Source organism: Cinclus cinclus, chromosome 6, assembly GCF_963662255.1.
Source record: "Cinclus cinclus chromosome 6, bCinCin1.1, whole genome shotgun sequence".
NCBI classification, from domain to species: Eukaryota; Metazoa; Chordata; class Aves; order Passeriformes; family Cinclidae; genus Cinclus; species Cinclus cinclus.
The window spans coordinates 47881762-47908322 of record NC_085051.1 but is presented as its reverse complement, the minus strand read 5'-3'; the positions used below and the strand labels follow the sequence as shown (position 1 = coordinate 47908322).

Below are 26561 nucleotides of genomic sequence, written 5' to 3'. Positions count from 1 at the left end.
CTCTCCCTTGGACTCATTTTTTCTTTAATACTCACGTGTTTCTTTCCCCAGTAACGAGGAACTTTCTAGAGTATCTAGAGTAAAGTAGAACTGAAGTAGGCGGTAATGGATAGAAATTACAGGCAAACTCAGAAGCACAAGGATTTAAAAAACACTTCCATAGCAAAGGAGGAGGTCAGGAGATAACAGTGATTTCCACTTGAAGGCAGTAGCAGACACAAATAAAGATGAGATATCAATGCAGGCATACTCCATCATCCAAGACTTTTTGCTCTTTGTCCGCGCAGTATCTGTGAAGAATGACGAAGGCCACGCTCCCCCTGTGCTTGCTGGTGGCTGTGCTTCACCTCCATGTCCACAGCCTGACCGAGACTGATCACCACACTGACCAGCATGAGGCAACTGACCCCCAGGAGCAGCATTTCCACAAGAGAGATCCTCTTGAGTCCTGCCAAAGGATAGTCCCCAGCAACACAGACTTTGCCTTTCAGTTTTACAGGCAAGCAACTACTCGAGAACCCAGAAAGAACATTTTCTTTTCCCCAGTCAGCATTTCTGCTGCCCTTGCTCTTCTAGCCCTGGGCTCCCGAGGCACTAGCCAGACTCAGGTGCTGGAAGGACTGGCCTTTAACCTCACCAACATCCAGAAGGAGGAGATTCATGATGGCTTTCATCAACTCCTCCTCTTGCTGAGCCGCCCTGGGAGCCAGGTGCAGCTGAGCATGGGGAGCATCGTGTTCATGGACAAACACCTCAAGCCAATGAAAATGTTTCTGAAGGACATCAAAAAACTGTACAGAGGAAAAGCTGTCTCTAGTAGTTTCCAGAATTCCACTGAAGCTAAAAAAGAGATCAATGATTATATAAAGAATGAAACCCATGGGAATATAAACCAAATACTTGAGGACCTTGATCCAAACACTCTGATGGTAATTGTTAACTACATTTATTTCAAAGGTAAGTCACAGAGATGCTACTTACAGCATCTGTTTAGTGGTGTTTCACCTGAAGTAAAACAAGTGCACCAAGTTATTTCTGAATAATTTTTAAATGAATGTGTTTAGATGAGACTATTATGAAAAAAAAATGAAAATGTTCAACTCTGAAACCTCTTCCACATCAAAAACTTTTCTGACACATATTCAGATTTCTAAGCACAAAAGTTCACTTACTTGCAATATTCAGGTTCAGGGAATTGTCAGAGCACAACAGATTCCTGCATTTTTAAATTATCCTGTCAGGCTTAATCTACTTATTATTTTAAAAATTAAAATGTTTTCACATTGCATGTATGAAGTAAAAAATGAAATTCTAAAGGTGCTGATTAACAGAAATTGCCAAAAACCTTAATTTACTTTTAGTCCATGACTATTAACTGGGTAGGTACCTCTGGATTTGGAGCCTAAATGTTCTATACCTTGTTATCATACTACACATATCCCAAGAGGTATTTGAATGTACTGGTTTGGAAATTATTAACTTCTTGGGTGTTCATTTGTAACAGCATGCAGGACATGGAATTTCCTACCCAGAAAGGAATATTTGAAAAATATTTTTATATTTATCATAAATTATGAACTTTCAGCAAAATAAAAAGAAATATTTTATTTCAAATACTTTATAAATGTTGGTGCCCTAATCTCAGGTTCTTTAGCCTGAGTACCATACCAGAGTACATTTCTTTTCTGGAGGGCAAGCAGGATGGCTTAACCTTATAAAGTAAGCAGAATACTATGGAGTTTACATTCCATTGTTTATTTTTCAAATTAAGCTATTTCTATTCAACATTAAAAAAACAAAAAAAAAAGCCAGGAAAACATACTTACAGAATGGCAACCTGTAATCCCTGTCTATTTGTTTAGTGAATTACCTGTTTTATTAAAAAATAAAATATCATAGACAATTTAATTGAATAAATGTAAAGAGCAAACCATTTTGAAGGCTAAAGACCTTGAGGCCCTATTCCTTTTACCAAACTGCAGTTATGTTCAGGTCCAAAAGTTTGTGTTTTTCCGGCATGTATGTTTTTCCTCAGTGCTACAAGAAGAAAAAACATAAAAAAACATGTGGGGAGTATAACATGCTACCTTTTAAAAGTCAGACATCTGCTGTGAAACTTGCTGTACAAGCAATATTCTGAAAACAGCAAATCCCTGGATTCTGCTTTCATTTGCTTCAAATAGAACATAAGGTAATATGATGAAGTTATTTAATTTAATTTATCTGACTTAGATGGTGTACAAGTCCATACAAAAATTAAACCTGTGATATTTAATTTTTACGGAGAATAAGATGTTTAATAAACTTGAAATACTTTTTATCCTCAAGTATAAGTGTAAATCTTCAGATATGGTTTTATTTATTGTACATTAGTCTGGACTATATTAATATATCCTCACTGAAATAAGTATTCAATTCCATTCTTTCTCTTTTGTTTTTAAGCCTACTGGGAAAATCCTTTCAATATTGAGGGGACTCACAAGGACTATTTCCATGTGAATGCAAAGACCTCAGTTGAAGTGGAGATGATGGTTCGAGATGGATTTTATAAAGCACACTCTGACAGGAAGCTGTCTTGCAAGGTGGTGAAGATTCCTTACAAGGGAGATGTTGCAGCATTGTTTATTCTGCCCAATAAAGGGAAAATGAAACAGTTGGAACATGCCCTGACAAAAAGCACTATTTCTAAATGGGAAAGGTCTCTTCAAAGATGGTAAATATAGAATTTTTGATTTGATTATTTGAAGTAGTCAGAATCCTATGCCAGAATGCTATGGTCAGGTTTTAAAGTTTGTATTTTTGACATGAGGTTTAAACAACAGAATAAGTATAAAGGATCAGACCAAATGATTTGAAACTTTCAGCAAAAATTAGAATCAGCATTGCCTTGTGATGAGAGAAGAGATCCCTAAAGTGGGAAATTTAATTTTTTTCCCCATGCATTTTTGATTTGATGCTATGTATCTCCATTTCCCTTGTATCAAGCAAAATATTTTAAAAGTGGTAATACTGTGACGTTGCAGTCAGACCCCTCTGAGGGAATGAGGTGTGAATTTCAAAAGCAGAACCTTCAAGGTTAGAAAAAGAATGCAAACTTTGTCCCAAAAATGCTGGCAGCACTACTGTTTACTGTCTCATAAAGTGACTGTGTTGCAGAATCCACAAGATGTATGAACTTATGTCCTTCTCCTTCCATACTTTCTTATCCTCCAGACCAGCATCTTCCTATCCTCTTTTTCTTGCCATGTTCTTCTAGGTGAAAAGACTAGCATTTTAGCACAGAAAAACCACCCTCAAGTTAGGAATCTTCAGTCTGAGGCATGCTCTGATTGCAATAACTCTCATAATTTACTTTTGAATTGACAGGAGGATGGAATTGCACATTCCAAAACTATCAATTTCAGGCACCTATGACTTAAAGAGGATCTTAATGAACATGGGTGTAACTGATGTGTTTTCTGATCGGGCTGATCTGTCTGGAATCACAGGAAACCCGGATATGAAAGTTTCAAAAGTAAGTTTATGAGCAGAAACAACCACCTATGGATTCCTTAGCAGCCAGTTGCCTTACCCTAAGCTCACCTGTGAAATTTTAGTTATTGCTAGTGCTAGCTGATACTCTGAAACAGAACATTTATCTGATAAAGTCGCTTTAAACTCCCTCAGACTTCTCCAAGATCCGGAGATAAGGGTATTTTCTTTTGTCTGGCAAGCAAAGGTGGAGGGCAGATGGAGGGGTGGGTTTAGTATTTAACCAGAAAACTAAACACAACATATTTTCTGCATGTAAAAGTAGTGCATCTGGGTAACTGTGCCGTGCATGTCTTGCATCAGCCTAGCCACCAAAAAAAGTGGTCTTTTTCTAACATACATTCTATAATTTTAAAGGATTTAGAAACTGCTGTTGCCATTGAAGGCTCTGTTGAGTGCCAACTATGTAAAAATGTACCAGACTTGTGGAAACATCCAATTTAGTGAAAATAATGTTAAGATAAAAAGTAGCATTTTTACAGCCAATCTGAAAACAGCACTTACAATTTTCTAACACTGTGGGGCTAGTAAAAGAAAAAGATTAAAAATGCCCAACAATAATTTGATAAAAATTTTCATATTAAGGTTGAATTTCTACCTGGCTAAACTGTAATGCATGTACTGTTAGGAATACTTACAGAGCAGTTCTGGAGCCCCATTTCCTTTCCTTTTGAAACTGACTTTCCCAGTGAATTTGGCTATTTTACTTTCAATTAATTCCACAAGATGTGCAGCTGCTAAGATATGCATTGTTACACTTGTGGTGAGGAACACTGTGTAAATATTTGCATATTGATACAGCATTGCTAGAAAACCCTCAATGGGCTGTGGTGCAGTGCCCTTCTTCCTGGTTCCTGGCTTACCAGGAATTTTTGTGAAAGGCAGTAATTGACTTAACTTTGTTGACTTGAATAATTTCACACAAATTTCAAAATTTGCTAATTTTGGGTTTGTTGCTAATTTGAATTATTTCACAGCTTCCACATACATTAATTCTTGCTGTATTTTATTGTAGGCTACTCACAAGGCCCTGTTGAAGATTCATGAGAATGGCACAGAAGTTGCAGCAGTCAGCAGCATAGATTTTCTTCCTCATTCTGTTCCTCCCACTGTTAAATTCAATCGTCCATTCTTGCTGTTGATTGTTGATCAGTATACTCAGAGCATCCTCTTCATGGGAAAAATTGTAAACCCAACTGAGAAATGACTGGTCAGTGGCTGGTCTTATTGGTTTGAATTGCATTTTATGGAATTATTTTCCATTGTGATTAAAATTATATCTCAACAGTTACTAACAATTTTCTTTTTCCAAAGAAATCAGGAAAGAGTTGTCATTCTTAGAAACACTCTATTTTCTTCATCCCTCCATAGAAAATAACCACTAAGATACACCTATTAGTGAATTGTGAAGAATTTGATAAATCAGCCTTTTAGTAATCAGTGCCATCTTTGAAAAGCAAGGTAATACCCAGCTGAGAGACTCAGTTAAAACACTGTAAGCAAATAAAATTTGAGTGGATAAATCTAATTGAATTCTCTGCAAACTACAGGTTGGCTTCTGACATTGGTAGGGTTTCCAGTAGTAGGAAGGCATAGCTGCAAATTACACTCTGGGAGAGCCAGTCACTTTAGACCAGGCCTAGGCACTTCCTTTGAAGGCCAAGTCTTATTCCATACTCTCCTTTAGGACATTCACAGCTGATGGGATCCATCCACATTGTGTTGGCTTCTTTGAGCTGCTGGGGAATGTTTTAGTTGGCTAGATATCCAAAAGTGTCCACTGACATTGCACTATAGATTTAATCTTGTGTTTCTTGTAAATAGAAGTCCCTTTTAAGTGGATGTTCAAAAGGAATAGGATATGAATACCTGGAAGGGGACAAAACAAACATTTAGATTAATCCTATTGCCAGAGTTTACATCTATTCTGGTAAGTAGCGTGCTGTAAGATCTGTTCTCTAACCCTGAGGTTAATAGGTCATATCCATATTGCTTAACACTGACCCTGAAATTTATCCCATCTACTTACTGGAAATGTCCCTTGGCGTGTGCTAACTCCAAAACACATGCTTAGCACTTGTTTGGAAGAATCATATGGTGACATGTGTCTGAAACTGAGCTAGAAGTGTGAGAATGTGTCTGCAGGCTGATGGCCAGGCCTGTTCCCCAGAGCTGCTCTGTGTACTGGGACAAATGGAGCCATAGTGAACAGTAGAAGAGTGGGGAAGTGTCCCTTCATCACTCAGCCCTATAAGCTCCCTCTCTGCTGGCAATATTTTTTGAATAACACTAAGTTCCAGGTAGTGCTGATAGGCCTTCACAGCTGCTCAGAAATGAGGGAACTCGAGACCCTGATGTGGAATAAGACTAGGCAGTTCAATAAATGCCCTTCTAAATGACTTCAATTTACAGACTGTGAGAGTTCTACGTACTTAACACAGATGTGTTTGGGTGGTCTCTCCTGATTAGTCCTGTGCACTTGCTGTAATTGTGGATGCTTATTTTCACAGTAAATGTGAGTGCTTATTTTCAAAAGGCTGCTCTTCATAAAGGATTTGGGCTGTTCCTTAGATGATACCATAATGCTCTGATGATGCAGATACCAGAAATACTTCAAAGCTGAGCACAGAGAAACTACCATGAAGCATAAAATATGAAAGTTTAATTCTATTATGTTGTAACATAAACGAACTCAAATGCAATTTAAAATGTGATACAACTTACTATGGAAGTATAGGCATTGTTCATCATCTGTATCCTCTTTCCTAATTAAAAATACTGAAACCAAGATTTTTGTTATGATCCAGAAAGTCTGTCACTAGTCCAAGGACACAGCTACTTGCTAACTGTGGCTTGATGCCGTAAAACTGGAATGAGCTGGCAGTAAAAGGCCATTGGAAAGTCTCCCTTGGTAGGTGGACCCCTTGTTGAGAAGGCTCAGGATCCAAGGACAATATCAGGCAGCTGCCCTTCCAACAGCTGTGCAGAGACAGGCAGAGAGAACAGGCAGAGATGAAGGTGATAAAGAACCTAGCTCCTCTCTCCTCAGACCTGGCAGTGATGTTAAAGCAGAGCATGAATGCAGTAACACTACTGTCAAATTAATGCTGAGTCAGAGATATAACCAAATCCCAGGTGATCAATTCTTTCTTAAAGATAGTGCCAGAACAAAAGGAAACTCATATTTTTTGATTGCTAAAAATATTTAGAAGTTATTTTACTGGCAAATCAGAATGATGAATGTGGCTATAACTTGATAAAGTAATAACTACAGAAATTCTCAAAGGGCCAGATGCATTAATTTAGGGGTAGTTTTTGGTATGGTACCCAGATCTGAAATCTAAACAAAATTTTACTTTTTCGTTATCCATGACTGTATGAAATGCTCCTTTGCTGCATGTGAGCCTGCTGTCCTTAAGTGTCAAGAGCTCAGTGGCCACAAGTAGAGTAAGAAAACTAAGCTCCACAGGAACAGCAGGCCCACAATGGAGATCCTTTTGGATGCTGCCAATGGACAGTCCTCAGAAACATGCACTCTTCCTTACAGTTTTACAGGCAACTGACTGCCTGAGAACCTGGTAAGAGTGTTTTCTTCCTGGTCAGCTTCTCTACTGCTTTTGCTCTGCTCTGCTTGGTCTCTGGAACTTCCAGTCAGGCTCAGGTGCTGGAAGGGATGGTCTTCAACCTCACTGGCACTCAGGAGGGCACAACAATTTCAACTTTCTGTCATTTATTTTAATTCTGGGAGTTACACATGCCATCTCTAAGTTCTTGTACCATTGTCATTAATTCAGGGTTTTGGTCTCTAGTCTTAACTACTTGAGTTTGATGCATCCTTTGAAAAAAAAATAAATCCAAGCTAAGATACATTTTAAGAGGAACATTTTGGTCTTGAACTCTATCTGCTATTAGCTCTTTTCACCCCTGTTTTATTTGAGTGATTTTCATAAAACTTCTAACAACTAGTTTTGAAAAGCTTTGGTAGTGTCAGGTATGTCTACAACTCTACTATCTTTAGCTGGGAACTTAATGGAAAATATATCAGGAAAATCTGAGATGAGTTGTCAGTGACAGATTACCCATATTGAATGTTACAACACTGGCTGATTGACTCCAATGGCATTCACATCAGGCCTTAAATGCTTGTATGTTCTTGGAAACACTATTTTATTAAATACTAGGAGATTAAGTATGGACAAAGTAGAAAATATAAAATACCGTTTTCTGAACACTGATGAAATAATCATCTGAGGTAAAATGCATGTTATGAGAAAAGGTATCACACCTGATAATAAAAGGACTTTATTTTCTTCTGAGATATAACACTGAAGGAAAAAATAGATTATTTGGTTCTGCTTATACAGCTTTCTTCTACCAACGAGTTTATATGAAAACTTAATTCAAAGATTCCTATTGCATTGGTGAAAGAAGCTGAAAACAAAATAGGAAAGGTCAAGTTTCTATTCCCAGTTCTGTCACAGACTTTTGCTTAGCCTTCAGCTTATTTTTTTCCTTTCTGTTAGTCAGGCTTGTTTTGAAATGGGAACCTAAAGCATTTTCATTATTTGAGGAGAAAAGGATGAAATAATTGTAAGACATGGAGAGTGTGTTTGGGATGTCCTCTACAGAAAAAGATAAAATTACTGAAAGGAGTTGATTTTTATTCTACTTAACACCAGTTTTGCAATGATACCAGTATCCTGGGAGATTTTAATGGAGTTAGGTATGTCAAGAAGTAAATTTAGATGAACTTTTGTAGACATACCTTGAATGACACATCTTTATAGGGAAACAAGAAATGGCTGCATGAGGATTTATCATGCAATGTACACATCCATCTTGCTGATCTTTTGTTTTTACAGTCAGAAGTCCTTTGCCCTGGAAAGCCCCCAAACATAACTCTCAAAGTCAGCATATAATAATCAGATGACCAAGCAGCAGATGAAATATGATAATCTGATGACCAAGCAGCAACAAAAATACGTTAATTATATGGGATGAAACTGCTCCTATCAGGAGGAACCAAGACACGTTGCATAACTGAGCAGAGTCACTGTCAGAGCAGGGAGAGAGATAATGAAATTATTCCTTAATTCCTTCCATATAGACCATTATCAGGACAATGGGAAAAGCATGTTTGTCAGTCTTTTATATGACTCCAGTGGTTCCTGGAGCTAGAGTCCCCCTGACCCAGCCACCACTTATCTCAAAGCATCCAGGAAGTCCACACTCTCTTCTGTGCAATTCCCCTGGATGGCTCTCCTTTTGCAAAACTACACAAAATGTATAGTCTGGCCTTGCATTTCTCTGAGTTCTGGGGATGCAACCATTCTCAACAACAGGAATTTGCATTGAAATAGAAAACCACTTTCCTTGTGTTTTCATAGACTTTCCACCAGGCTGACACGCAGGTGACACCTATGTATGCTGACTCAGCCTCATTTCACATTGCCTTCAATGGAAGCAACATATGTTATCCAAGAGTTTCTGTTTCTGGCATCTATGACCTAATGGAGATTTTCAAAGGACTGGGTATGACTGATGGATTCATTAACGATGCTGATCTGTCTGGAATTGCTGGGAAGCTGATTCTTTGAAAATGATCATTTGTGGGTCTGCTATAACTGCTGGTCTTTGTCTAGGAAGACACTTGAACCAAGGTCAGAGGATCTGGTGCCTGGGAGTTGTGAACAGGGACAGGAGCAACTTTACACTCTCCCTGACATGCTGAGTGCTGCTGTATCTCCTGGGAGAAAGGAGAGGAATCACTGCAGCAGCTTTGCTGTTCCCAGAATTTCTTCTCAAGAAGCAGTGGCATCCTTCAGATGGTTAGCGAAGCATTAGGATTGGGCTGAAAGATTAATGCTATCTATGAAGGCAGGCCTAGGCTTGAGAAAAATGTCTTTGCTGGAGTTAAGCAACCAGCATATTTACTACTCCTAAGACTTGGTCATTTTACATAAGACTGCAATAAACTTTCTGGGTACTGGCACATATAATGAAAAAATCCCTCTCTGTAGGAATATATTTTGACCAACCCTGCCTCTGTCTTGTAAGAGAGAGTAGTTACATAGCAATAACAATGGTGGTTGATTCCTATGTGTAGATAAATTGTAAGTTTACCTGGGGCGAAATCACGTACGTTCAATGGAAATAATTAGTCATTGCTAATTAGGATAAGTGCCACGAACCTCATCCTTAAATAACCTTCTAAATTGCTAAATTGTGCTTGTTTCAGCTTCCTCTGAGAGGGATCCCGGTGTAAGATACGTATGATATGTATGTAATTCATGTTTATCCTATGCATAGATAGCACAAGGGGTTAAGATCTTCTCTCTTCTCCCCAGTTAACATTTTGCTGTGGAAAAGTTTGCCTATTTCATTCTTCCATTTGTTTTCCTATTTTGGTTATTTTTCAAGCCATGCTATGCTTTATTTTTCACTTTCTTTAGTAGTTTCTAAAATACTCATCAAAGGTCCCTCAAAAAGGAAACCTGTGTTCTGAGCCCATCAAACAATGCCAGGGTGGAGCTGTACCTGAACAAACTTGCTGCTGCCTTGGGTGCTCAGTGAGATGGCATTGTTGCATTATCCTGTGCAGAAAGTTCAGTGGAGCGGGGCATCCATGCTTTTGGCCTTTTCTTAGCTTTCCAGTTCTCCTTATGTTTTGTTTTCAGGAACTCATTTACCATGATTTTTGGTAAAGCTCTTTTACTTACAGTTGAGTTTGAACCAAGAGTAGCAATGTGCCTGGTCTTTCTCTCCCATTAGAGACCTAGGTGCTGGCATCATTCTTGCTGTGTGATGGGAAAAAGACCTTAAATATTTGATATCCAGGGAAAAAAAGTTTACTCAATCTTTGCTTTGCAAATAACTCTTATTTGCCCTGTTTAATCTTTACCAGTGGACATTAACTTAATACTAGGAAGCAAATGAATAAAAGGGAAGAAGCACTGTGAAAGAAAAGTCCAGCACAGTAAGTACCATATTATGCTTTCTTAGAAGTCTTTGAATTTATGCTGTGTGTGATCCCTGCTATTTACTGCTGAGATTAACTTGTTTTGTAGAGTAATTGGAAATTATTTTAGCTTCTGGAAGCATGTTCTGAATGTTTGAAGCAGAATTCATTCAGTGACCCAGCTCCTAGCTGTAGTGACGAGATGACAGGGATATGAGGTCCAAAATGAATATCCAACAATCAATACCAAGATGAAGAACAAAAAAATTGTCTCTGCTCCCAGAGGAATAAATTTAGTTGAAATCTCAATGTTCCAACTATTCCAGGCTGATGCAGGTCTAATGAGAGTATCTTCATTTCTGTCTAGTGTGCTTAAAGAGCAGGATTCTTGCAGTCAAATGGCCTGGAAGAGAAATCAGTCTCTCTAAAAGGCAGATTTGGGGAATTATGAACTGAGTTTTACCAGAACAAAATTAGTTATCAAGTGCCATAATGCCTTTTTTTTCCTGAGTCAGTGTTTATACCCAGTATATTAGACATGATGAGCATAGTTCCCATACTCAGCACTTCAACAGCTTATAGCTCCAGTTTTTCATTATGTCCAGAAAAGGGGGAACCTGGAAATAACAACTCCCCAGAACATGTTTGCAGCAAGACCTGAACCTGGCATTAGATACACAGCATGAAGCAGGTTCTGGGAAGAATCTCATTCTCCAGAATAAGTATACAGCTGCTATGAACAGTATTCAGTCCATCTCTGCTTCCCTGACTGCTTGCTTCATGGGTTTGAGTTTCTGTCATTTGAGATAACTTAGGTAAGGCACTATATGTGTTGTAGAATAGTTTGTCAGTGTAGGAGAATAATTTGTAAAGAGAATGTAGAGGGTAATCATCCCAATGAATTACAGCTGTACTGATTGCAGAGAAGTGGAGACAGCCTTGCCTGCCCAGTGAGGATGGGGGTCATAAAAGAGTGGGTCAGGGGGTCAGAGTGGGTTGGAGCTTGAGAGTCTCCTGTAGTTTGGGGTGGGATCTGTTGGCTGTGAGGACAAAGGAGCATGTGGTTGTGCAAGGGACAGGCAAGGTAAGAAGATGCTGTGTGAGGCTCAGTCAGGGTAAGGTGGCTGGGTTAGGGGTGCTTGGGGTTAGCCAGTCATGCAGAAGGGAACTTGCAGAGAGGAGAGAAGTGGTCAGTGCTGTGTGGAGCTGCCTATGAAGGAAGGAGTCAGAGTTGCTTGAGAGAAGTTCATTGAAAGAAGGCATGAAAACTTTTAATAAAGGGCTGGTGTTGGTGCCAGTTGTGTCTGTCTTGATACAATTGCTACATATATGGAGAGTGTTCTTCTCCATATATGTTGCAGGATTCTTCTCCCAAGAGAGCAGAGGAGAGACTGTGGGGTTGTGTAGAATTTGCTTGTGTAAGCTGAAAGAAAAGTTGTCAAATTAAATATATGCAGCAAGGCAGATTCTGCTGTAGCTGTTCTTAAGCTCTTCAGTCTTGAGCTTTGCAACTTTATGGAGAGCTTATGTGCAATATAGAGTGTTAGTAAACTTTCTTGATTTAGCCTTAATTTTAAAGGTCTTGAGTCAGAGGTGTAAGAGGCAGAAATATAAGAACAGTTTATGGGCTAAGCATTTAAGTGGGTTTTATACACTGCTATAATTGACTGTCTCTGCAGTGCTTGGAAACCAAAGTCATAACAAGACCAGGGGTACCACAGAAATGTATCAGCAAAAGCTGGTCCCTCTGCTAAGTACTTAGCAGATAGATGGGTGTCAATACATTAATTCAGCCATGTACCCCAAGGCACTTAGGAATGGACTGAGGCCATGCTGGCCAGAAGCAAGAACTATTTCACACATAATGCCTCAGAAAATCTGGTTCTTTCCTGGCAATAACACATTGTCTTATTTCCTTTGCTCCTTGGCTACAAACTAAGAGAACTGACTAGAAATGGACTGTCCAGAAGCCAAGTGCATGAGTATTTCTAAAAAGAATAGTGGTTCTAATGACTGGTATCTGAAAATCAGTACCTAGGATACAAAATCTTTTTATCCAGTAAAGAAAAACTTGTCTAGATTTAAAAGTTGCTCTGTTCTTTCCTAACAGAACTATTCAGGATGGTGAAGTCTGCATTGTATTTCTGTTTGTTGCTTCTTGGACTTCAGGCCCAGGGTCAACAGCAGGAACAAATACATCACTTCCCAGAAGACCAGTCCCAGGCTGGTGTTGAAAACTTGCCTTATGTCAAGCTAGCCCCCAGCAATGCTGACTTTGCATTTAAGCTTTACAAGCAGATCAGAGATGAGTTGCCCAACAGCAACATTTTCTTCTCTCCTTTGAGTATCTCCACTGCCTTTACAATGCTCACCCTGGGGGCCAGATCAAACACTCTCAGAGAGCTTCACAAAGGCCTTGCCTTCAACCTGACACAGCTGGAGGAGCAGGAGATTCATGAGGGATTTCAGCATATCCTCCGCTTGCTGAATGACCCTCACCGAGAAGCCCAGCTGAGCATGGGCAATGCCCTGTTCGTAGATAACAGAGTGGAATTGCTTCAAAACTTTTTGGATGGCGTCACAAATTTTTATTATGCTGAAGCTGTTTCTAGCAACTTCCAGAATCCTCCAGAGGCTGTAAGAGAAATCAATAAGTACGTGGAAACAAAAACACATGGCAAAATTGTTGATTTGGTCAAGAGTCTTGATCCAGAAACTGTGATGGTGATCATTAACTACATTTTCTTTAGAGGTGAGTGACAGACATGGGTAGCAGCTATACAACTAAGCTGTGGAAGTTCTAAGATTTTGCAGTGTGAGCACATCCTGTCATCTAATTTAAAACACATCTTTCTATTTTTAAATTACACAAGAAAATATTTGAAAGACAGGTAGGAAGAATCATTTTCTATATGAGAAATTTAAATAAGAATGAATAAATGAAAGAACCAGCAGAAGTAATGATCAGTGTCATATAAATTTTAAACCAGGTTCAGAGCTGGAGATATTCAGACCTTATGATCATTTGTTGAAAAGCATAGGTGTTTGGCTGTGCAGGCTGTGGTCAAACACAGATGTCACTTGCAAGAAAGGAATAAGCCTGAAGCTTGTATAGATGGAGTATGTGAAAGATTTACTGTTATCTGAACAGGCAAAGGCGTATCTCTTTTCCGCTGTGAGCCTCAACCTACACTTTTCTTGTGTGATTTTTATTCAAACCATTGAAAGGGGGTGAAGCTTCTTTCCAAGTCCAAGGAACAAGCATCCTTAAATTGAGACAGGCATGTTGCTGTTGCTGCAGTTCAAGTATATCAATTTAAGCATCAATTAAATGTGACATGCCTTTATTAGTCCCTTTTTTTCAATTCTATATTCATTCTCTTTTTTTCAAAGGCTCCTGGGAAAGACCTTTCAACAGTTTCCACACAAGAGATGGTGACTTCTTTTTGGATGCCAAGAATTCTGTTAAGGTCAAACTGATGCATCAAAACAAGAATTTTAATGTCCACAGGGATGAGAAGTTGTCTTGCTGGGTAGTAGAAATCCCATACAAAGGAAATGTTACTTCATTTTTTGTTCTGCCTGATGAAGGGACAATGAAACAGGTGGAAGATGCTCTTCTAAAAGAAACGGTGTCTGACTGGTTGAGATCATTTAAAAAAAGGTAATATTTTAATTGTGGCTTTGTTTAAATATTGAGCAGGTCAAAACTACTCAGCCACAAACGGTAAAGCTTAGGATCCCATGATGAGTTGCTAAGTACAAGTCTGAGGAAGGAGCACTCAACTTCTTACGCTCAGACAAGCTATCATGTGATTTCATACCAAAGGGGAACCCTCTCAGCTCCCCCAGTCACAGCTGCCATTGTCAGGATCCTATGTGTGGGTAGATTGCCCTCAGGAACCTGCCTTCAGCAGGAGGACTCCAGTTAAAAAGAAAATACAATTTCTTTCTCTCCAGTCTGGATTATATTTTGCAGTAGTCACTTGCACGAACCATCACTCTACCCCTGCACCATGGATCAGACTATGGCTGCTGACACGCATGCCTCAGTTTCTGCTTATCTAATGTGAGATTTATCACTGTCTTAGAAAACCAAGCCTTAGGTACATGAGGATTTGGGATGGATATGTACCTGCAACAGATATTGCTTCAAGGGATCTTATATTAACAAACTCACATTTTTTTTTTTTTTAAAGAGAGATCTACTTGGACCTTCCAAAATTCTCTGTGTCCAGCTCCTATGATATTAAGAGCCTCTTTAAGAAAATGGGTGTGACAGAGGTGTTCAGTGGTCAGGCTGATCTCTCTGGAGTGGCAAAAAGTCATCTTCTGAAGGTTTCTGAAGTAAGTATGCAAGCAGGGATGATAATCAACATATTTTTCTGCCTTGTTTGTATGCAGGTTTAATCCTACAAATAGGCTGATCCTACCCCTGGACTGTGGTCATTGTTTAATGATGGTAATAAAGGAAGGAAAAAGTTAGGTATTAAATGGCTGATGTTCCTAAAGTTTAATATTAAATTGTTTATATTACACACAGTGATCCTAGCAACATAGCTGAAAAAGTCTCTGAGGAAGAAAACAACTGAAAAGCATAGAAGGAATAATTTCACAAAAACTTGATGTTACGTAATGCATGACAAGAATCATAGTTCTGACATAAGTCTGAGAATAGTCATTCTTGTACTATGTATATACCTTTCATTATTACATTGTCTGAGCACTTCAGAATTTATCTAGACAACAGACTTGTGGGACAGGGATAGCCCCATTTCACAAACAAGAAATGAGTACACAGATAAAATGATTTCTCTAGAGTCCCAAGGACACATGCCTTGTGTCATGAGGGAGGTGGGCCTTCCCTCTAGTCTTCATGTCAGACCACCTCTGGAGTTCAACACATCCAGTTTGGGGCTCCCTAACACAAGGGACATGTGGACAACCTGGAGCACAGCGACTCCAGTGGAAGGGTGAGCAGGATGGCTGTGTGGCTGGATGTATTAGAAGAGGCTGGGAGAGCTGGCGTGGCCAGTCCAGAGAAGGAGGGTGAAGGGGTGGTTCTTAGCACTGGCTACAGATATTTATTAGAAAGGTGCAGACATGATGGACACAGAGTTTTCTTGCAGATGAACTGTGATACATCAAGGGGCAATACACAAAAGATAGAAAATGGGGTATACTGATTGTGTACTGTGTAAAAAAAAAATGCACCATGAGAGTGATCAAAACAAGTATGGGTTACTTATGTAGTTTCCATCCTTGGAAATGCTCAGATCCTGACTGGATTAGATCCTGAGTAACCTCCTCTGGTGTCAGAGGTGACACAGTGCAGGGGGTCTGGTGGCATTCAATGGCCTCTAGAGGTCCTTACATCATATGTTATTTGTGATTCCTCACATTCCTCCCTTTGTCATGTGTGAACACCTGGATTGTAGATATGGGACTGATGCCTGGAAAGCCAAGTAAATTGGTGAAGGGTAAGCAGAGACTCTTGAGAGGAAATTTTAGATGTGCTTTAGACAATGAAGGAAGAGAACAGAAGGCTGTCCAAAACCACTGAAATAGCTCATGTGAATTCCTAAACACAAATTTGCTACAGCCACCACAGAAAGCCCTGAAAAATCTTATCCATGGGCTGTGTTACAGAAAGACACTCTAGAAAGCTTGTCACTGTTGTTTTGGCAGAGAATTATTTTGCTTACGCAGAAATTGATACAAAATGAAAAAAATTTCTTCTTTCGTGTTCAGTATTAAGGATAAAATCTTAGTCTGAGAAATAACAGAATAAAAAATATCCTCTATGTTGCTCCATCTCTGCAAGCAGACATGTTTGATTCTGACTGTAGACGAAAACTTTCTGAACTCAGAGCAAACTTTGCTTGTCTTGGAAAGGCTGGACACTAGTTTTTTTGGGTTTTTTTTGCATCACAGTTCTACATTCATAATTTAAGAATTACCTTCTCAAAGTGTTAAAGCAAGCAATTTTTTACCCCAGCTGCTTCTCTTATTATAATCTGTTTTACTTGCAGGCAATTCACAAGGCCACAGTGGATGTTACAGAGAATGGCACAGAGGCTGCAGCAGTGACTCTGATGGAAATAATGACAATGAGCCTACCCTTTCCTCCTCCTCCTCGCATCACCTTCAACAGGCCCTTCCTGATGATGATTATTGACAAAACCACTGATGGCCTGCTCTTCCTGGGGAAAATTGTGAACCCAGCTGCTAAGGAAGACTAGGGTAGAGCACTTATACTCCCCAGTGCAGGCAGGAGAGCTTGTGCACATCCCAGGAAAGTCTCTTCAAACTGATCTAATGCATAATTAACAAATAAATAAATCTTCTGTCAAGTTCTTCTTTAATTCAAAATGGACATTTGGGTGCAAAGATTATAGGCTATTTTTACAGAATTACTCAGGCCAAGTAGGCAGCCATGGGATCTCCAACAGATACACATTTTCTATGTAGTTATCATGGTCTTTCTGTATGCTGATACAACTTCCTGCTGTTGGCTGAGAAACTTCCTCTCTCTCCCCTTTCCTGTCTCTGCTTCACAAGCCCCAGGTCTATCACTTTCAGCTGCAGCCCTCTTATTTCCCTCCCTCTCATTCCACCATGACTTCCACATGAAGTCTCCTTCATCTTCAACGTCATTCCAGGGGAAGGGAAACAGAGGCATAGAGCTGTTTTACCTTTCCTATCCTGGATGGTGGATGTTCCTTGGTAAAAATAATCCTTTTCCTTCTTGCTTGACAACTGCCTTCTACCAGCTTCAAGCCTGGCTCCCTTCTGCACTTCTCACTATTTGCTCCAGAATAAGGGGCCCAATATTTCTGGCACGACAAGAGTTTAGCTTTTGTGTCAGTGAAAGCTCCACATCATTGCACAAATTATCATTTTTAATGGTCTTGTGCATGCTCAGTAAAGCATGGGATCCCTAGGAGAGCCGGATGTGGCAAAACCCATCCTCTGGTTCCAGAAACTGGTGTCTGCAGCTGGAGGTCATGTCTCTGTTGTCTACATGCTGGCTGGTCATACTGACCTCCACTCACTTCAGCAAGCTCAGGCTGCTGAGTGCCTCCAAGAGGATTCTTTCTATACAACTGATGTTCAGGGTGCAGAAAGGTGACTTGGGCACCTTCTTGAGTGATAGGTAGAAGCCAACATTACCAGCAGCACCATGTGAAGGGAAAGTTGTGCTGCAGCAGGTTAATTTCATTAGCTTGCAACTAAAACTAGAGTAGAATAGTAGTAAAGACATAGTTGAAAATACCTTCCCCCCAACCCCTTCCTTCTCCCAGATTCAATTTCACTCCTAATTCCTCTACTGCTCTCTCTGAGTGGTGCAGGAAAGCAGGCACAGGGGAGTTGAGGTGAGTTTATAATGCTTCATCTCTGCTGCTCCTTCCTATTCCTGATCTTCCTCTGCTCTAGCATGAGGACAGTTGACAGTCCTTCAGGAGCTGCTCTGACATGGGTCTTTCCTGCGGGATCCAATCTATCAGGAGCACACTGCTCCAGAGTGGTTTTTTTCTCCATGGGGTTGCTGGTCCTGCCAGGGCCCTGCTCCAAGGCCAGCTCTCCACAAGCTGCAGCTTCCTTCTCAGCCACTTCCACTTGCTCTGGCATGGGGTCCTGGAGCAGCGTGGGTTTCTGCTCCACCACAGCCCTCTGTGGGCTGCACCAACGGGCTCAGCTGCCTCTCCAGGGCCTGCAGGGCTATCTCTGCTCTAGAGTCTGGAGCAGCTCCTGCCCCTTCCTCTGCATCTATCTGAATGTCTGTGAGGCTGCTTCTCTCACTTGCTATATTTCATCCTCCCTCTCGCAGCTGCCACACAATGTGTTTTCCTTTTTCTCAAATGCATTCCCCAGAGGTGTCACCATCCTGGCTGTGGGGCTCAGCTGTGTTGTGTGGTGGGTCTGTTGGAGCTCCCTGGAATGGGCTGGAACTGGTCATGTCCAGCACAGGACAGCCCCAACCTCCCCTCACAGAGACTGCCCTGCAGCCCACTCTGCCAGCACCTCTGCACAAACATCAGAAAACAGAACCCAGTGCTCAGCTGGGGTTCACAATGGGTAATGCCATTTAATGGAGGGGTAGAACACTTTGATGGTGCCAATGAGCTGTCAGGAGCTCCTTCAGTCTCCTCTCAGCATCAACAGCTGGAGGGCACTTCTCCAACACAGCCTGAGCTGAGCCTCAGGACAGCTCAGAACACTGCCCCCTCCCTGGGTTTCCAGCCTCAGCTCTGCCCTCCTCCTCAGGAGGAGCTGGACTCAGAGTCCGCTGAGGAGACTCAGAGTCCGAGCCTGGGGATTCCTGACACTGCTAGAGGGCTTTAGCTTCTGGCTAGGCTGGGTCAGAGCTGCTAAATGCTTCTGAAATGTGGTTTGGTTTGGGAGAGCCCTGGCAGGTCATGTGGTGGAGAGAAAACCATAGTGTTCATTTTTGCAGTGAGAGATAATAAAGCTTTTCATGTGAGGAAGCGCAGACCTTTCCACAGTCCTACATGGAAAAAGGCCCAACCTCCAGCCAACCTATTCACACAGACCTAGACTTGCTTAATGTAAAATATTTTCTCTATAATCATCCCCTTATATCCCCATCTCCAGATTTTAAAGAAAGAAGACTAGCACTGCTCCATGGAAAATCTGAGTCAGCTATACCTGTCTAACGCATTTTCTCTCTCAGGAAAATGAAATTGTTTCAGCATTGCTTGAAGGGGCAAATGTGTGTTGTTGGAGACAAGCCAAGGATTTTAGCTTTGCACAGGGCTGCCAAGCTACAAGTCTCTTCATCCACAGTTACTAGTACAGCTTGCTCAGTCATTGCTCCCCTGCTTTGGGAGTGGTGAGGTTTAGGGGAGCAGTTAACTGTGCATTACTTGAGACACATTAAGGTGAAGGCAAGAATGCAAGTAAATAGGAAACTGCCTCATTTCTTCCCATCCCCTGGGCCTGATTCTGCAAAATGAAACCCAGGAATAACCCCAGTTTTCTTGTTTACCAATAAATACTAGATAACTGAAATAGAAATGTTTGTAAAAATTCTTATTTATCTTCTTATCACAACAGCGATATTTTCTTATGGAAAACAACACAAGCTCACTTGGTGTCTAATGGGTTAAATGCAGTTTTTTGAGGGTGGAAAAATTATTTCAACTGAGAGGATCGTTCCCAGCTATGCTTTGGAAACTTCCCTGCCACTGCAAATAAGAACAATTTAAAAAACCCCACAACAACAAACAAACAAACAAAAACAAACAAAAAACAACAACAAAAAGAAAAACAACAACAACAACAACAAAAAACTACCAAAAAAAAGGTTTTAAAACGCAGACCAGTGATTTCACAAATTAGCAGTTAAGTTCAAAGACTTTATTGGAAACTTACATGGATTTTGGAAAGAAGTTCAAAGAGCTGGAAGAAACCAAGAGTGTTGAGCTGATTTGCCCAGTTATTTTAGCTTCATGGTGGAGCTAGAGGGAGTATAAGAAGAACATGATGATTTAACAGAAAAAGTGAAATCTTTATAAATGTTCAGAAAATCTGCCTTAAAACCAAAGGCAACACATTAACCCAGCTGTAGATACCCTGGATCTGCTCTGGCTGAAACTGAAATTCTACCAAGAGGAAAACAGATCACCCTGAGCGAAGATAACACCAGCAGACTGAGAAACTTCACATTTTCAGGAGCAGCATGGAAAGAAGTAGGAGAGTAAATCTCTCTGAAGAGTACAAGGAACCCTTAGTCACACTTCAACATACCAATGCCCCTCTTACTTCAGACATACTGACCCAGGGGAGAGAAAACGTGGAGCCAGCACATGGAGTGGACTGCTCATATGCTGTGACCTGGTGTTATCAGGTTTAACTAGCCTCACCTCACCCTACACCTGCACAGCACCTACAGATAGCTAATTAAAACCTCAAAGATATGCATTTTGACCCTTGATGACTTCCCTTGTTAACTAAAATGCAGCATCTCCCCCTACCATACTGGAATATTGGGCTTACAGGATGCACAATGAGGGGTAAAACTAGTCTGCATTAACTTTGTAATGTTTGACCTCCATTTTGCACAGATTTTACCAGACAGGTCTCTCCATGCTTTCATTAGTCATCTGCCTCTGATGCTCTTGGCATCAAGGCCCTACCTGAGAAAAAGTGCATTTCTGAAATGCTTAGAGACAGCAGTACTGTTGGCTGAAGTCACAGAAGTCCTGACCTAAAACCCCTCACAGTCAGCCCTAAGTGGGGATGGAGATTATCTGAGCAGTGCTTTTGTTCTGTATTTCCAAACAGTCTGACCTACCATTCAGCAAAATTAAGGTTTTTGAAAAGCAATAGGAAATGTTGTAGGCAGCAAGTTGTCGTATTTGAAAAGTAAAATATTGCACTTCAAAGTTTCTGTGAACTCTCTTGATTTGTCTGAAATGTACCTATTGAAATAAGAACCATAAATAGTCACCAAATCAGAAAAAGTCTGAAAGAAAACCACCATGATTTGCCCTTGGCTAACATAAAGTCATATATTAAAAATGTACTACAACAGTTGTTATGTTGGATTCTTTTTCTGCTCTAGGACTCTTCAACCCCCTCTTTTTTTTTTTCCTTTTCTTTTTTTTGTGTGGGGTTGAAGTGCCTTCCAGTTTACTAAAGTATCACGTTTGCAACTGCCTTTCAGGGAAGGAAATGTATCTGGGGATCTAAGGTCTATGCATTAAAGGAATTCCACAAGACAGTGGAGAAGGCCAGTGCCCTTGACTTCCTTGGTTAGAGAACCAGGGACTGCTATCCCACTTGGCATGCATTATTTCTAGTAAATCTGGAGCTCCTTGATGACTGAGAATTCAAGCAAAGAATTTCTCATGAGCCCTTGGGAGAACTGCTGGCTTAGCCAATACCTATTACATGCACAATCACATGGATATTCTTGCCAGCTATGTTTCTTTGAAGATGTGCCAGTACAGGCAGCATTAAAGGGGCACATCAGGTTTTTAGTCTCTTAAGATTGTTAACTCTTGCTAGCTCTGTAAGTGTTTTCCATGAAAATTGTTAGTCCTCATTTGTAAATCTGAGAGTCATTAGGCAAGTACATCATATTTACATCAAAAATTTGCATGCCTACATGCTGTGAGGATGTCAATGGGAGCTGTAGCCAACTGTATTGTGTGTACTGCTGGTAGGATTGATTTTAGCATTTAAACATGGCACTGAAAAATGAAACAGAAAACTACAACCTCTGTCTAATTTAGTTATACAGCCATTCCTTCCAAATCTCTGCAGGGTCTGTGGCATTCATTCACGTGCAGTGCATCTACACTGGCCTTTGTTCAACTCTTATTCAAGAATGAAGTGCCCAAAACTGAGCACTATCTATCCTGTTCTGTGAGGGACACTCTGCAACCCTGGACATTCACCTTAAGACCTGAAAAAATCAGTATCTGAAGTGCTGTAAAAGTGTTGTAGAAGTCCAGAAAGAGGTCAAGCTAACCCTAATAGATCATTCATATGGAAAAACCAGGTACCCAAAAGATCAGATGGCTTTAGGTCAAGACTGAGATGCAGATTTCCTTGCTGAGGCCCACATGTGCATATGGATGTGAAAATGAGAAAGCAGTATCAGGATTCTTTATCTCTGAGAGCATAAATTTCAAACTATTTAATCTCCCATCTTGCGGGCTGTTTGGTGCAAGAATTTTTTGTAGCCTGTAAGGGTTGTAGATGGGGAGTAGGTTGTGTGAATGTCCTCTCATAATTTTTAAATTAGTTGGATGATATCAACAATTCCAAACTGAAAAAAAACCACAACCAACTATCTTAAATAAAATTCTGAGCGCCTGTCACTTTCCCATCTATGTCCCTATCTCTTGCACTCCCTGTGGTATTACAAAAGGAAAGTAAATTAGATAAAAGCTAAACATGAGCCAGCTCTCTGACTCAGCCATTGAACCACATGTTGTAAGGGTTTAGGGGAAGAATTCTCAGTTGTACCAAGAAAAGAGAGGATTTATTAGTTTCTACAGGTTTCCAAAAATGAGACAGTTTGATCTGGAACTGATCTGAAACTCATGCAAGGGCCTCAACAAAACTACAGAAACAACTAGAAAAACAATTTAGAAAACTCACTTTCCTAAAACTGCAGACTTAGAGAAAATAATTTTCCATGCCTTTCACCTGAAATATTATTAGCTAGTAAAACTTTCAGAGCACCAGTAATTATGAGTACTGCTTGGTGAATCCAGCCATCTGGTTAGAGGATAAATATGCCATTGCAGAAATAAGATTTCTGTGGTCAAGAAAACCCTAAAACAAACCTGACTAAACAGAGGTTCATTGAATATTTCCTAATGATTCCTCTTTTTCTTCGTTTAGCTTCATTTTCCACTGTTTCTCAAAGGTCTCATGAACAAAGAATTTCATTATAAATTTACCCAAGATCATTGCAAAATATCGGTTATAGCCCAAATGAAGACCAAACTAAGTAAATATTATAGTTAGCCTCATAAGCACTGAGTGGCTGCCTGCCTGGGTGGTGAAATCCCATAGACATAGTAAATGTCTTGTTTATCTTACAGAAATGAAAATGTAGGAGGAATAGAAGGCCCTTTGGAATTACATGCTATAAAAACACAACACAGAAAAAATTCATTGGAATACAAATTTTTATTGGTTGCTATGTTTACATACACTAGAGGCCAGAAGAGGACAAATGCCTTAACAATACAAATGTAGTCTGGTCTCTTGTTTTTCATACACTACTACAAGGGCAACACATTACTCACTCTTCTTGGAAAAAGCCCTTTTGCCTCTGAAGGTCTACTCTGAAAGGGAGAATTTCTTACCTAGTTTTACTTCAAGTAAATGGCATATAATTATTGAATGGCATATATGGAACGGAAGTTTTTCTTCCGGGAGTATTTCTCCCCTTGTTCTGTGACATCAAGGTTTGCAATTCCCTCAAAGGTGATAACTTCAGCATTTTGCATAATTGGTGGGAAAGAGCAGGGTGAATCATTTTTCAGCATTTTCCCCAGAGTGGTCACGTTTAAGGAGCCATTATATCCCAACTGAAATAAGACAATTTCCCTCTCTTCTTACCAGAACTGAGCCTGATAATTCCTACTCCACTATGGAAAACTATAAATCCCCCTAATTAACTCCTTCAGCACTATAAGGAGTAGTTTAATTGTGAAATAGTAGTGTTTGGGGGGAAGTTGTGTTCAAGACAGATTTTGATGGAATAATGAGAGAGATTATCTTAAAATAGGTTTGTGAATCAGTGAACAAGGGGTGAAAAATAAAGTAATTGTCTGGCAGTACAAATTGAAATTAACCGAACAGCTGAATAAAAAGTGGGAGTTGACTCTTCATACCAAACAGGAGACAAGAGAAAAGGCCAGAGTTTGAAAGAGTTTGGAAACAAAAGGAAGCAATCACAAAGAAAAGCCAGTGAAATCTTCAAAAAGTAAAAAAAAAAAACAAACCTGGCTCTGAAGGGGTAAAATTGTATTTCTGAAGCCCAGGCAAAAAAAGCGTGTGCCCCTCACGCTCTGTTGATTTACTTGTTTTCACAACAGCCTGGATGCTGGCTCCCAGAGGCAATTCCAGCCTGGGCTCCAGAGGGGCTGACACAGGCACACAAAGGTCACCAAAGCAGCGAGCGCTGTAACTTGGTGGCCAGGACTGGAAATACACAGCTCTGTGTGGTAGATCACATTGTTAAGACAGCTGAACTTCCAATTATTCCTGCACATGGACACTCAGGTTTGCCAGTCAAATACTGGATGACTCCAATTAACCACTCTGTGTTCTCCTGACAGAGTATCTGATACAAAGCTCTTTGTAGTGCACTGTGTTTTTAACCAGTAAGTGCCATCCTGGCTAGCAGTTACCGTGCCTGCTCCTCTGGGCTTCTTCTTCAGCTGGTCTCCAAGAGATTTTACCAGACTTTGCACATAGTTTTGCTCTCTGTGAACTCTGGGCTGTTTTTTTGAAGTCTTCATCATGCTGAGCCCTATGGGATATAGCAAGCAAAATTCTTAGGGATGTTTTAGAGTGGGCATAGTCAGACTAAGTAACTCTAGCAATATTCAGTGTACTAAACATCTTCATTTATTAATATACCACTTAGAGGCTTCCTATTTAGCCGTAGGTGAAGAGCATCTCATCATGACACCTTTGGTCTGAAGGCTTGCTTAATCTTAAAACCACAAACTGGGAAATTGTTCAACACTCAGAAAATAAAATAGCTATTTGTGATTTGCTATTTGTGATCAGCTTAATGTCTGTCACTAAGTTAATTCAAAGTACCACATAAAGTATGGCTTCAACTTCTTAATTACTATTTTAATGAATCCTAGTGTTTCTCTGTATTTGGAAACGTAACTGACTAAAATGTTCTTTGTCTAGTAATCAGACATATGGAAGAGAATAAAAGTGACACAGCTTCAAAGAGGAGGTTGATTTTTCAAACATGAAATGCAATTTAGAAAAGATGTCTCGAGAAGAAATGTTGCATCTGTCCCATGAAACTAGCATTATAACTTTTCCGGATTTATGGAGAAAACAACTTTATTTGATATGTCTGAATTTGGAGCCATGCTGCTGTTGGCTTTCCTCTGAAGGACTTTGAATCAGAAAAGCAGGGGAAGGAGAATATTTGCTGCATCCTACCAGCCTTTTGCTAGAGAAGTTCTGTGAAAATCCCTTCACCTTTCATATCTGGCATGAACCTTAGGAGAAGCAAGAAACAGCAGAGCCATTGGGATCCAGGAGCTCTCAGTGTTATTTTTGCTCTCTTGTGCTGGCATGCAGCTGTGCCCAGAAGAGCAATGTTGTCACTGCTTGCTCTACAGCTACTGTATAAACTTTATTTGCTGTTTAATGTATAACAGCATGTTCACTGTGTGAGCCTGTTCAAACAATATACAGTACAAAAAGCAATAAAGGTCAGATGAATGTGATGGGGTCCTTCTGAAAGTGCCATGGATACCATCAGATTTTAGTAGCTAAGTACATTAAACTCACATTAGCTATGTGTCATGTTTTAACTGACTCAATTAATTAATTAATTCATGCCCAGCTGAAGCTCATCAGAGCAATGACAGTCTACTCTGTACAAAGATAGCTTTTCTTTAGCCAGCTAAGAAGGCAGGTGAAATTTGCACTACCATGAAGGTGATTTTTAAATTAAACTTTTAAACTTTTAAAGAAAGCAATAGGGCAAACATGGATCACTGAGCACAAACTGTAGAAAGATGTAGGATTTTTTGGGAAGGTCTAACTCCCATTATAAGTAGGTAACTAGGGTATCTACTTCTTTGGCACCTAGATGGTTTCCACAGACTTCAGCTGGTCAGAACAGAGGCATTCATGTAGCATGAAATAGATCTGGGAAGTCTCATAGCAGTAAAACCTGGAGAGAATCAGGAAACTCAAAAGCAAATCTGCAGCTTCCAATGAATGGACCTACCTCTGGCTGTTTTGTGGTCAGAGTGCAGGGGTCTGAGGGGCATAAAAGAATTTGTGCCCATGTGGATAATTATGATCAGGGCCTTTTCTATGAAGGTGACTGAGAGGTGGGGAAGGAAAGGAGGAGTGGGCGAAAGATGAAAATATTGAAGGGATAAAAATGCTTTGCCACCTCTGAGACCATTTAATCCTTCCCAGAAAGAACATTTGACACTGCAGAGCAGCTCAGGTAAGGGAGAAGAGAGTTTCTTCCCCTAGGATACCTCCCTAAGGTTTCTGCTGAAGCTAAAGACTCCTGCCACAGTGCACCTTTCACCCACTGCCTATCTGCCTAAAGTCACAGGTAGGTGCGTACATTGTTCTTCTTAATACTTCCTTGTTGGGGTCAGAACCACCAGCTAAATCAACCTTCCTTCTGACACGTCCCCCAGCTCCCTTCTTATGCCTAGCTCAGAAGTATCCATCCTAAAGCCCCATCCTCTTCAGGATGAAAACAAAAAGCTGCTTAGCAATAACTATATTTTTCTGGAAGAATGATGCATATAAATATCCACTTTCCACTCCCAATGTCTTTCATCATGTATCACCTGAA

General features: G+C 40.3%; 2 protein-coding genes across 2 annotated transcripts; both read left to right on the top strand.

Annotated features, from left to right (window-relative positions):
• On the top strand, positions 1–4738 carry LOC134045094 (alpha-1-antitrypsin-like). Its single transcript, XM_062494689.1, has 4 exons — positions 1–957; positions 2443–2713; positions 3367–3514; positions 4547–4738. Exons 1-4 carry the CDS (start codon positions 300–302, stop codon positions 4736–4738), a joined length of 1269 nt encoding a protein of 422 aa, XP_062350673.1. The 5' UTR covers positions 1–299.
• Positions 4739–7016: 2278 nt separating this feature from the next.
• On the top strand, positions 7017–16731 carry LOC134045577 (alpha-1-antitrypsin-like). The gene is made up of 5 exons (XM_062495400.1): positions 7017–7086; positions 12600–13241; positions 13883–14153; positions 14689–14836; positions 16522–16731. The coding sequence occupies exons 1-5, from the start codon at positions 7017–7019 to the stop codon at positions 16729–16731; spliced, it is 1341 nt and encodes a 446-aa protein (XP_062351384.1).
• Positions 16732–26561: the final 9830 nt, after the last annotated feature.

Bases quoted from the DNA above. Each gene is read 5' to 3' on its own strand.
- LOC134045577 (XM_062495400.1), top strand. From the start codon at position 7,017: ATGGAGATCCTTTTGGATGCTGCCAATGGACAGTCCTCAGAAACATGC. The intron at 13,242-13,882 runs GTGAGTGACAGA...TTTTTTTCAAAG, and splicing joins TAACTACATTTTCTTTAGAG to GCTCCTGGGAAAGACCTTTC. The intron at 14,837-16,521 runs GTAAGTATGCAA...TTTTACTTGCAG, and splicing joins ATCTTCTGAAGGTTTCTGAA to GCAATTCACAAGGCCACAGT.
- LOC134045094 (XM_062494689.1), top strand. From the start codon at position 300: ATGACGAAGGCCACGCTCCCCCTGTGCTTGCTGGTGGCTGTGCTTCAC. The intron at 2,714-3,366 runs GTAAATATAGAA...TTGAATTGACAG, and splicing joins GAAAGGTCTCTTCAAAGATG to GAGGATGGAATTGCACATTC. The intron at 3,515-4,546 runs GTAAGTTTATGA...ATTTTATTGTAG, and splicing joins CGGATATGAAAGTTTCAAAA to GCTACTCACAAGGCCCTGTT.